Genomic DNA, 12,068 nt, shown 5'->3' with positions numbered 1-12,068 from the left:
ACACTGTGTTCATAAAGTTGTTTCTGTGAAAGGATAGCCTTGCATTTGTCACATTAACAAACGGACAAGAAAGACTGATTTACTGAAAAAAAAAATAATTGTATTTCTCAAGAGGCTCCAAAAGTGAACTCTTAGCAAGATGCAGATGAGATTTCTAGAAATGAGTGAATTATATTAAAAAAAAATACAATTTACCAGCATTCTCTTTTCGTTCTTTACTTTCAAACGAGCATTAATCTTAGGTTGGGAAGATAGTGGAAGGGATTTAAACTTTGAGTTGAAAAACAACCTCTTTAATCATCTGAAAACTTGTCTACCACTGCTGCTGCTGCCAAAGCAGCAGGCTTTCCTCCTTTTCACACCACCTGCATCTTCTGGCAGATGGTCTGAGAAGTGAACACTGATTTTTCCTCCATGCGTGACAAATTTCAAGGAATTTTATTTGTGAATCCAGTCATACTGGAGTGAGGTGCAATCAGTTTAAAATAATCACGCTGAGCAGAGTTTGTTCTCCCTTCTTTGTAACCTCTCTGAGGTTGAGATCACTGCAGAGCTGCCTACAGTAGCCAAAACTTCTATTCTAATAATACAACAACATCTTATTTGGTGAGATCACCCTGTGGCCTGCCTCATTCGGGGCAGCCAGCACAGCCTCTCCCTGAGCAGCAGATGTAGGGTGCTGTGGTGAGATGGTAGTAACAAAAACAAGGCCCACAGCCATGGCCCCAGCCATAAAACCTGAAGGCTCTCTTTCACTAAAGATCAACATTTTACTTTTTATAATCATTTCCCTCTGCAAGCTCCCACAGGTTCTGTCTGCTCCAAGTGCCATGCTTGGCAAAACATCAGTGACAGTGCTGCACCTAACAAAGCAAAGCTTGTCACATCATCACATTTGGAGCACTGCATCTGCTGCACGGTGCAATCAAAGACACTGGGCTTCCCTGTTTTTATGATGCTGACTGAAATAAATGTGTTTTTCTCCCCTCCAGGAATGATATATGGCTTAAATTCTGTCTTATTTCTGGGAGTGGAGTCATGTCCGTCCTGACATATGTTTTTAAGTAGCTTTTCATCCTGGTAAGCAAAGGTTCCCACTATTCCTTTAGGGTACTACTTTAATGTTCCTTACATAATGCTGCTCAGATTTGCAGACTTTGCAGATATCAGAAATTGTGGACTGGACGCATCACCTTCAAAAACCTGACATTTCCATTCTTGAAAAATATTCTCATGCCAGCTCCTTCTAGCTGTGATAGTTCCACTTAATTTAACTAAATGTCTATACTACAGATCTTTCATCTTCTGTGACTGTTTACTTCTTCCCATGACTTTTTATAACCACTTTCAGAAATAGGAGACAATTCAGCCATCTCTTTTCATGTGATTCCAGCTATTAAAGCTTTGCAGGAACAGACCTTCAGAAGTTACAGGGGCTGATTGTACAGGGGCAATTATAAACAGGTTTAGCAACAACTCCATTTAGTACCCACAGTGTTGTTTATTCTGGCTGTTATAAAGATACTGATGCAAATGTTATTGTAAGAGATTACTTCTTAACAACCTGGCTCAGCAGAAAAGATCTTTCCAGATTTTTTAGGAATACTATAAATTGCTTTGTACCTATAAAAATTAGGAACCATATGTAAGATAATTCACATTTCTACAAACTATCTGGTATCACTGACAAATTTCCTCTACTCCAATGCAATGATTAGGATAAGGTGCTGTCAGCAGGAGCTGCAATCACTTCTTCATCTTCCCTGTATTTTACTTATAGCTTTCTCTTTCCCTCTTACTGTAAAAAAAAATTGTCTACAAAACAAAAGAAGTCTTCCAGAATGGCTTTAGTGGCAGAAGGGGCAGAATCTGAGCCTTTCTCTTTAAAAAGCAGAGCAGCCTGTTGCTAGGGGAGGCTGCTGTGCTTGGCTGCTGGCAGTCCCACAGCTGCTGTATCAGAAAACCCAGGTAGGAAACAATTATTTTCCTTCAGATATCATATCACAGTGTTCTGCGCGTTTTCATGGGTGAGACAGTTTAGGAATCCAAAACCCTCAGAGTGGTGTTCCATGTGTTTCTGATGTAACTCATTTTGTGAAGAGGAGTTAGAGAAACTTCTGTTTGTTTTGGAGTTTTACTGCTTTGGAAACAGCCTCTGCAGAAATAGCTAATGGAGAGCTTTAGTGTCCTTGCTTTCAGTTGTTCACTACTTCTTTTTTTTAGTGCTGCTCTAGTACTTAATTTCAAGAAATGATAAAGAATTGTTAAAGAAAGTGGCCATAAGGCCCTTCTGGTTTGTTGCCAGCATTCTCCATTTTCATGTGCCTTCAGCAGACTGTTTAAATGTGATACATAAAAGTTTGATATGAAAAAGAAGTTTATGAGCTGAGCAACAAAAACGCTGCAGCTTCTTGCAGTGTTATAATTTTTGTGTCACAAAGCTGTTATCTGATTAAATTTGCATGCAGCCAGGAAACTCTGCAGTTTGCAGGCACATCATGCTTAGCACTTGTGCAAGGTGCTGTTATAAATGGTGCTAAGGTGAATGCAAAGGTACTTAGGGAGTGTCCTGTTTGCCTAACAAAACCACTATCTTAGGGCAAGTTCACTTCCCTGTGCAACCTAACGGTGCTGTTTAGCAACCTGGAAATCCTTTGGGGAAAGCAGGGAATATGCTTAGGTGGAAGATAACAAAGTCATTTCTCCTCTGCCTGTTCTGCCTTTACACTAGGCATTTCCTAACAGTTAGAGAGTACTGCTTGGGTTGGATGCAGTCTCTGAGGAAAGTATGCATGAGCTTACATATCCAGTACAAAGAATGGATGGCGAAATAGGATAATTTGTGCAGGCACTCTTGCTAAAGGAGGTGCAGTGGGGTGTGGAAAAACTTCCTATTTTACTCCTGTGAGTTATTTCGCAGGATTTTTAAAATACAGACTAAATTATGCTGTTGGGTGGTAGAACTATATTGTTGGTGCAAGCTTTCTGTGGGGGGGGAAAAAAAAACCAAACAGCTGAGGTGAAGCAATAGTAGCACTCAGTGAAGGCATGCTGTGGTAGTACAAGGGGAAATGGTTTCAAACTGAAAGATGGAGATGTAGAGTGGATGTAAAGAAATGTTTTCTTACAGTGTGGGTAGCAAGGCACTATAACAGCTCATCTAGAGATGTCCTGGAGACACTCAAGGTCAGGCTGGATGGGGTTCTAAGCATCTGATCCAGCCGTAGGTGTCCCTGTTCAGTGCAGGATACTTGGACTAGACAGACTTTCAAGGTCCCTTCCAGCCCAAATGCTTGTATGATATTTCACTGAGTGACAGGCACTCATTTGTATATGCAAGAAAATAATTAATAACGCAGTAGTGTCCATTAGGCTCTTGTAATCTACAGATCCATACAATCAGTACTACTGGAGCTAATGCAGGTTTGCAGTTACCCTTTAATCCTGTGCAAACATGTCACCATTAGCTACCATAATGCTGTGAATTGCATCAATATAAAATAGAATTAGTTAGAAGTATGTAAAGTTGGTTACTTTATCTTTCGGTCGCTAGTTGAACATATTTAGTCTCAAGTAAGTTAAAAAACAGTTGTCCTGCTTTCTGATCTTGAAAACTACTTTAGGAGCAACCGGGCTTGAACTGAGAACTCCATCAGTATGGCAGGAGGAACAAATCCCTCCATGGACACAGGCAACTGGTGCAAGGAGATAAGCAACGAAGGAAGATGCCTTAGGGATGTAAGTAGACAAATGCATGGCTGTGTTTTCTAACTTCACTGAGTTCCACTGTTTGGCCTACTAAAGGCACAGGGAAGCTCCTTAGCATGGTTCTCGTAGACTAGCGATGACGCCTATGACGGGACGCAGTGCGCACGGCGGCCACACAGCTCCTCAGCGGTCGAGAGGGGAGTACTGCGCCCGCCGCGCATGCGTACACGGCGTTGAGCGCGTCCCGCGCATGCGCGCTCGCGCTTTTTCCCCTCCCCTTTGGGGTCGGGGGTCGCACCGCCGGCGGCCGCGCCTCGTCCCGTTCCCCTACTGCCCCTCACTCATGCGTTCTCCCCTTCATTTCTGTCCCGCTCCAGCTGCCGGGACCTGCCGGGTCCCCCGAGCCGCGGGCAAAGCGAGAGAACGCCGCCGACATGGCAGCAGAGCCGGCGGCCGCTGCCCCTCCGGCGCTGCGCAGTGAGTGACTCCGCCGGCCGCGGGCGGGGCGGGGAGGGGCGGGCGGGGCTGCGCTGCTGGCGTTGCAGCGTGGGGGTACGTGTGCGCGGGCTTTCCCGACTTGAACGATTCTACAGTTTTCAAATACGCTCTTTTAAGAGTTTTTTGCCTTGGGCGGAAAGGATTTGCGTGTTTGAGTGTAAAGCTCGTGTTTTGTGGCTGAAGCCCGGTGATGCCCGCGGTCGCTGACGGGCTGCTCGCCTCCGTTCTGCCGGGATAAAGGGCGTGCGGGAGGGACGCGGGCGAGGCCGTGGGAAGCGAACGTCCCGCTGCCGAATGGACGGAGCCTTTTGGGACCTCCCAGTAACAGCGGACATCTGTAGCGGAATCTCTGTGATATTCCTGCTGAATAAATACCTCGGGGAACGTTAGCGTTGTGAATCCAACTGCGGAGCTTTACGGGCTCACGTAAATAAGCTCTATAAAAGAGCCAATTAAAGAGTCAATAAACCCCAAGCCCATTTCAGGTTTTCATCATCAGTGCCAAAGTGAAACATGTTGTCCATGAGCTTATTTTACCAGTATGATATTCGTTGTGGGCACCTGCGGTGTAGGAACGTTTGCTTCTCTTTGAAGATCTTTATGCCTGCTTGTTCCAGGAAGGGACGTGCTGCAGGCCAACAGCTGTTAGGATCGATCCTGTGAGGAAATCAAGAGACACCCTCTAGTGATGGTGGTTTTATTTTACAGAAACACCTTTTTCCAACAATAAACAGCACAGCAGTGCACTGAAAGGAGAATTGGCCATTAGTTCCCTTCTGAAAAGTGTTTTGTTTCCTCAGATTTTACTCAAAATTTCACTGTTATTTCTTCTGAAATCCCTCTTTTCTGGAATTCTCTTAGCTTTGTTGTGATGGAGTGATGGTGATCTGAATTAAAGTGGTTCACTTAACAGCAGTACAGTTCATCAGTCTGTTTTGTTTGTTTTCCAAAGACACTCATCTTGAAAAAAGAATAGCTCTCCACTTTTTGTATTGCTTCCTTGTTTGTAGTGCCTCTGTGGTGTTAAAATACACACAGACCTTTCTATGAAAAAGGAACTGTATTTTAATGCAAGTGGGTGATGGTAAACAGCTGCAGAACTTTGAGTTTGTGATGTCCCTCAAGGGTTTGCCTTCTTCCATGCTTGTGTTATATGTTCACTTTCTCATTCTGGTCCCAGTATGGCAGAGTTTCCTTAAAATATATAACATATCTGTTTCTTCTTTTCATAGTCACAGCAGATGTTTGTTCCTGTTGGTCTTCAGCAGTTCAGTCAGTCTTTACTCTTGATTTTTCTAATGCAGCCAATGATAGAGCTTTACTTTTTTCATTTAGTGTCACCGTACAATTAATGAATGTACAGATGTTACAGTTATGAGATGTACCAGAGAGCTTGGCTACGCAGTTATTACACCAAAGCAGAAAAAATAGGACTCTTACTTATATCCTGAGCTCACTTATGAAACTCCAGCAGAGCGGATCTCCAGAAGAGATCCTTCTCCACAGGTAGTCAGCTCTTAAATGGGTGTAGGAGAGGTGCAGCCAGGCTCCACCCCTTCTGGCAGCACAGGAGAATTGCCTTCACCTGTGCTCCCAGGGCTGACCCAGTGCTCGCCTCAGGTGATCAATCAGAGGTTCAGGCCGTGATTCAGCAGTTCCCATACAGTCATGTTGTGCCATTTTAGATGCCTGTGTACCTTTCTTAAATTGAAAAATGTGGCAATATATCAGTCCAGCAGTCAGAAATCACAATTCCAAATTTTGTCTTTGTATCTAGGTCATATCTGTATGGAGTGAAATACAGATCCATTGTAGGATAATGGTGCTTCCAGTGTAAAACACAGTGTGAACTGCTTTGATGCAGTCCTGAAAAAGTGATCTTGCAACATAATGCTCTTGGAGATGTCTGTTTTCTCCTGCTTCATAAGTATATCTTAAAGCTAACAACAAATTGGCTGTAGAGCCTGTTCACACAAGCAGGATAACATTCCATACACAGAGAAATAAAGTAAATGTTTGTGTGATCTTTCTTCCAAGGAATTGCAGTCTCACAGTAATTGATGCATTGATTTAATTTTGCCACAACTATTAAAGGCTTAAAATGTTTTTTGTTTCATACAAAAAGCATCATTCCCCTGTTATCACAAGGTATTGATTCATTCATGAAGAAAATTTTCTACATGTGGAACATCAGCTCTGCAGATGCTGTACATGATGGCTGAGTATTTCTGTGCTGTTTTTGAATGTTTACGTTGTTCACTTTAACCTGGCTTGTCTGAAAGCATTTACAGGGAATTGTCACGTATTTCAGAAAATTGAAAGCAGATTCTTATCTGTTGTTTGGCATTTTTCATTAATTGGGATGAAATTGAAATGAAACAGTTGCTCCAATGAAGCACAGTATGTTTTTACACACTGGATTAGGATCGCTTTAAACACAAAAAATACCACGGAGACTTGCAATGATGGATATTCCACAGCTGATTTTAGAGGCTTTTTATATTGTAATTAAGTCTGTCATTTCCCTCTCTGGATGACACACGGCCTTTCTGTGTGCAGGAACTTTCTGTAGGCTTCAATTTCATAGAATCATAGAACGGCCTGTGTTGGAAAGGACCACAGTGGTCATCTAGTTTCAATCCTCCTGCTGTGTGCAACCACTAGACCAGGCTGCCCAGAGCCACATCCAGCCTGGCCTTGAATGCCTCCAGGTAGTAAAACAAACAGAAAGCAGAACAGAGTTCTGTGAAAGAGGATTTTTTTTCCTTTTTTCCAGAAACTAAGAGTGAAGTCCATCGGTAAATGAGACTTCTGATACTCTTTGCCTGCACATCTTGTACACAGAATCTTCATTTCAGCAGATCCTGAGAATACCTAAACAGTATGGACTTTGAATTTAACAACTGTTACTTGCTCATCTTTTTAGATGTAGTTTTCTAGTGACTTCCAGGTCCCCCTCTGTATCCACCTCTTTCTGACGAAGTATTTCCCAATGGCAGACATTTTCTACAGTGCATACTCAGAACCTGTTTTTTTTTTTTCCTAAACCATCCCAGGGCTGGATAAAATGCCTGCTGAAGAACAGTTGGCTTGACAACTTCATCTTGGCTCATATAGGCCTGCTGTTGTTTCTTACTGTCTTCTAAATATTTGCAAACAAGCTGGTTCAAACTGGCAGATGAGGAGAAAATGATGCCACTAGAATCTGTTTCATTAATGAAGAAATTAATGAATTCTTTCAATAAGAGAAGCCTTGAACTGATCACTTTTCAAGCTGTTAGGTTTCTAAGCGATTTTCAGCTAAAATATCCTGGAGGGTTTTGTGAAGAGGATAAACATGAGCCTCTTAATGTGGCGGTGCAGCCCAATGGAAGGGAAATGGGTGCTGCCTCCAAGTAACGTGTAGAGCACAAACATAGTTCTGCTCAATACAGAAAGCTGGCAGAACTTCAGCCATTTGGTTGCGCATGCAATCTCATTTATAGTGTTCACTTTAATCATTTCATATGAGAGGGTGGGTTGTAGGCGTCCACTCCTTTGTGTTTCTGTCCCCAAGACCATAGCTTTTTTATAAACACCAGGATAATTATTTATCCTTTCTATTTAGAAATTGAGGTATACAGTAGGTATGAGGTCGCTCTACAGGAGTGACTTGAATCTGCCAGAGGAGATCATTATCTATCTGATGTAGAAGATAAGGGGAGGGAATCCCATCTACCCTCAAATGAAAGTGAGGTCTTGATAAGTTTGATTGGAGATGAGTTCTTATTCACTTTATATTTTGGAAAGAAAAGTCTGGACTTTCTGGGAACGCTAATTTAAAGGCTACAAAAAATAGGAATTCTGTAAGAGCACATTGTAAAAGCTAGATTTGTTGCAACTAAGGCATTTAAATTAATGGTCTGTAAGGTCTGAATTGCAAAAACAAACACAATTCTACTTCCTCGTGCTTTTTGTTGGAACATGGGAGTCTGTGGGCTATAAATAAGCTTATTTTACATAATTTAAAATGTCTTTTACAAAACAATCCATTTGATCGTTTCACTGTGTGTTTTCTCTTTCAGGTTTGCCCCCTGTGCCTTCTACATCAAGAATGGGATTTTCAGAACTTTCCATCAGGGAGCGTATGAGAGAGAAACTAAAAGCAGCCAGGGTGTGTGACCTTCAAGTTCTTTGGTTGGCTTTCTTCTTCGAAGTACCAACATCTTCAGTTTGCTTTCCTAGTGTTACATGTGGCTGATTGGATCTGCTTTTTTATTTCTAAGGCTGAATTAATATTTGATTGATTCTTTGGTGCAGTTATTTTTCCAGTGACTTTCTCATGCTGTGGTGGTGTGGTTTTTTTTTTTTCTGAGGTTTATATTTCAGTTGTGTTATTCTTGTAATAATTAAAATTATGAAATTGTTACAAGATTCTTGTATATTTGCATCAAAAACGTTGTTAACGCTCTTTTGAAATGAGTGGATTTGCTTGCAAGTTTACTCTGTGGGTTAATAAGGAGTATTAACATCTAGGTCTAAAAAGCACTTAAGCTGATTATTATAAATAAAAGATTCAGTCCCTAATGCAAGCATGCATGAGATGTTAAGTTCCTGGGAATTACTGTAGCTTTGGTGTTATTACATTTTATATTACCACTGAGCTTTTTTTTTATTTGCTTAGTCAAAAGCAGAAGCTTCTTTATCTCAAGAAGACCCGGGTCCACGGCCAAGGCATTTAAAAAACATCAGAGAAAGGAAAGCAGAACTCAGATTGGATAAAGGGGTAAGGGCTCAACTACAGAAGATCAGTTTAATCCATTTTATTGTGACTAAAATTATATCGTTTGCTTTTGTTAAAAGGAACCTCTCCAATTACTGCTTTTAATGTACATGTTTAACCATAATCATTTTTCTTCAATTACAGTGTAGGTATCCTGTTAAACTTGTCATTTACAGGCTCATTACTTCTGTTGTTTAAGATACCTTGAAGTATTTTAGTTACTGTTAGAGAAAGGGGCGCTCTATTATAGCTTTACATGAATTTACATAGTGGAGTTGCTAAATGTTGTAACCACTACATGTTAGCCTTGTAATTGCACTGTATTTGCATTTCCTTGTCACTGTTTTCTGTGTATGTATTTTTAGTATGAGCATATTCTTTGTTAGAAAAGTAATTCTGTATTAACCAACTAACAAAGTTAATACCTGTAAAACTGGCACAGATATTCTTTGTTAGTTTTGGAGTAGCTGTCATTAAACGTAGAATATCATTAATGTGTATAAAGTAACAAAACTTATTTTATGTTTTTTATTAGAACCTATAAAAAGAGAGCAATAAAAGCAGAAAATTTAGTGGGATGTGTTTGTGAAACTAATGCATCAGACTGGTTTGATGGCAGTGGCTGCAATTCTTAGTGAGCTCTCAAAGTGTTCATCAGAAATTTTTGTTGAAATTTTACTCTTCTTGTGCTTCATCCTTGACAGTAATTGTCCACAAGTGTAAATGCTGCCAAAAAGCAATGGTGTGAGTGAGGTGTAACTGTGAAGTGAGGGATATTTCTCTCTGATGAGAGAGGTCTTGTAAAAGTCTGCTAAAGAGACGTGATCAAATTTTAGATTGCAACTCCATGCATTCCATATGAACATTCACAAGTAATGTATTTGTGCCGACTGAAAATGCAAATAAACCCAAATAATGGGTGATGGGTTGTTTTTTTTTTTTTTTTTGCAGTCTTGAAACCTATTCACAAATTCCTTTATCAAAACAGAAAGCATGGCTGCATATTTTTTGCTGTTCATAGGACTGTGTTTAGCAAGTGTAACAAAATCCATCACATTATTTGCCATCAGCTGAGTTAGCACTGCACTGAACCTTCCCTGTGCCCTGGTTTCAACCCACACGGGGTTCCTAGTGCACCAGTGTTCCCTTGGTGCTGAGTGATGGTTGTGCCTGGCCACTCAGCAGCACAGAACCGCTGCCCTGGTGGCACGTGGGGCAGGGAAAGGACAGGCTGTGTTGAGAGCTCTGCTGGGCCACACACGGGCTGTGAGTTGGGCATGCCTGGATTGAAGCTTCAGAAAGGAGGGAGAGGACAACTGTGCTATTTCCTTTCTTGAGAAGGCAGGGGAATGTCATCCACAGGGTTTCAGAGTAGCCTACAATAATTGTTTGAGAGGGGGGAAAAAAAAAGTTTGTATTCAGGCACCCAAGCAATAGAGAGTGCTTTTTTTTTTTGGATGGCAAATATATTATTCCTTATTTCAACAGAGACAGTTGATGTAGCTGGCCTTGGGCTCATTGGTTCTCCCTGTAGGCAGTGTTGTTGGGCAACTAGCACCACTGCCTCAGCTTCCAGGCTTGTGCTCTCTGTCAGCCTCTCCTTTCTCCAGCCCCTGGGATGGGCAGATTTCTCGTTTCTCCCCCTCAGGGGGTAACATCTAATCAAATCAGTATTCAGCTGTGGTTTGTTGGTTGCTTGCTTTTTTGATGAACCGTTGTGTTAAAACTTATGTATTTTTTTGGTTCAGTCTGGTGATAAACTTGAAGAGATGAGGGATGAATCTCTCTTGTCGTCAAAAATAAAGTTTTCTGATTCTGTGAAAAAACTCAAGCAGAAGTCAGAGGTAAGTACCAATTCTTTCATTTCAATAACTGACATTAATTTTATTTAAGCATCAGGCTTTCTGATTCTGTTTGAGTAAGCAAGCAGAACTTGGTCTTGAGCAATGAAAAGGAGTTTGTGTAATTTAAAAATTCTCCAACAGTGTATGCCTAGAATTGGAGTATGAGATGGAAACCAAACATAAGAATGACATGGGGTTATTTAATTTTATAAAATGAAGTATATCCATCTGTACCCAATTTGTGGAGCTTGGAGGAAAATGTTCCTTCTTTTAAAATCCTATCAACTGAAACCAACTCTTAGTTAAAGGAACACAAATGTTTATAGTAAAAAATGCTCATGTTCATTCTTCTATGGGAGCTTTCATCCTAACACTCACAGGTGCCTCAGTCTTGCACAGGCAAAATATAAATTTATCTTTAAGTGATTCATCTGCATTTTTATTATCCACCATTATATAATGATATCTGCATTGTAGCCAGAATTTAAAACGTTGTTCTTCTCATTGATATCTAAAAATATTTAAATCATTTAGAGCACTTGTGTGGGGTCTGTTCCAGAGCAAATAGCTATCCAGTAACAAGTGTTTATACTTGCCATTACTGCTAATATTAATGGAAAGATAGTTCTGCTTGCCTTAGGTTTCTTTAAAAACATTTTTATATTACTTTTTTTTTTCTTTTCACAGGCCCAGAATGATTATCCTTCTGCTGAAGAAGCATATAATTTCTTTACCTTCAATTTTGATCCTGAACCAGAGGGTATAAGGGCGGGAGCACGGAAAAGGAGTGAATTAAATGAAGAAGAGGCAGAAGAATATGTAGAAACTCATGAGGAAGAACAAGAGGAGGATGAAACGGTGTGAGCTGTAGAATAAATGTTCATAATTTTAATCAGACTTGAATTAATTTTAATTATCTGATACAAAATGGCAGCTTTTGTTTCCTTAAAAGTTCTGAAAGTGTACTTTGTAAAATTCTCTACTTTAAGAAATAGGTGAGCTAATGGTGATGTTTGCACCTGAATATAGGATGAAGATGCACGCCTAGTTAAAGATGCTGATCTGTTCATGATGGGGCAGGCAGATGAAGATTTTCTAGTAATGAAGCCTGCTGAGTGTGAAAGATACTCTGAACAACTGCAAAAAGAGAAAGAATTTCTGTTCATTCCCAGTATGCAGACAGGTATGAAGCTGGTGCATTCAGTTTTTCTCCTGGACTTTGCGTAGCATTGCGCTCTTTGATCTACTGAAAAATT

The 12,068-nt window shown here is 40.7% G+C and overlaps 1 protein-coding gene across 2 annotated transcripts in view; it reads left to right on the top strand.

Moving 5' to 3' along the window:
- Positions 1-1,919: 1,919 nt before the first annotated feature.
- The window catches only part of CC2D2A (coiled-coil and C2 domain containing 2A), a 47,981-nt gene continuing 37,832 nt past the window's right edge, over positions 1,920-12,068 (top strand). For both annotated transcript variants that reach the window (XM_048941086.1, XM_048941085.1), the window contains exons 1-8: positions 1,920-1,968; positions 3,624-3,738; positions 4,086-4,185; positions 8,271-8,359; positions 8,870-8,971; positions 10,717-10,812; positions 11,500-11,670; positions 11,842-11,995. In XM_048941086.1, the coding sequence (XP_048797043.1) occupies positions 3,658-3,738; positions 4,086-4,185; positions 8,271-8,359; positions 8,870-8,971; positions 10,717-10,812; positions 11,500-11,670; positions 11,842-11,995 (793 nt within the window). In that variant the 5' untranslated portion in view covers positions 1,920-1,968; positions 3,624-3,657. The remainder of the gene's footprint in view (positions 1,969-3,623; positions 3,739-4,085; positions 4,186-8,270; positions 8,360-8,869; positions 8,972-10,716; positions 10,813-11,499; positions 11,671-11,841; positions 11,996-12,068) is intronic.

This window comes from Lagopus muta, chromosome 4 (genome assembly GCF_023343835.1).
Source record: "Lagopus muta isolate bLagMut1 chromosome 4, bLagMut1 primary, whole genome shotgun sequence".
Classification (NCBI taxonomy): Eukaryota; Metazoa; Chordata; class Aves; order Galliformes; family Phasianidae; genus Lagopus; species Lagopus muta.
The sequence above is the reverse complement of the archived record's forward strand: the minus strand, read 5'-3'. Positions and strand labels throughout refer to the sequence as shown.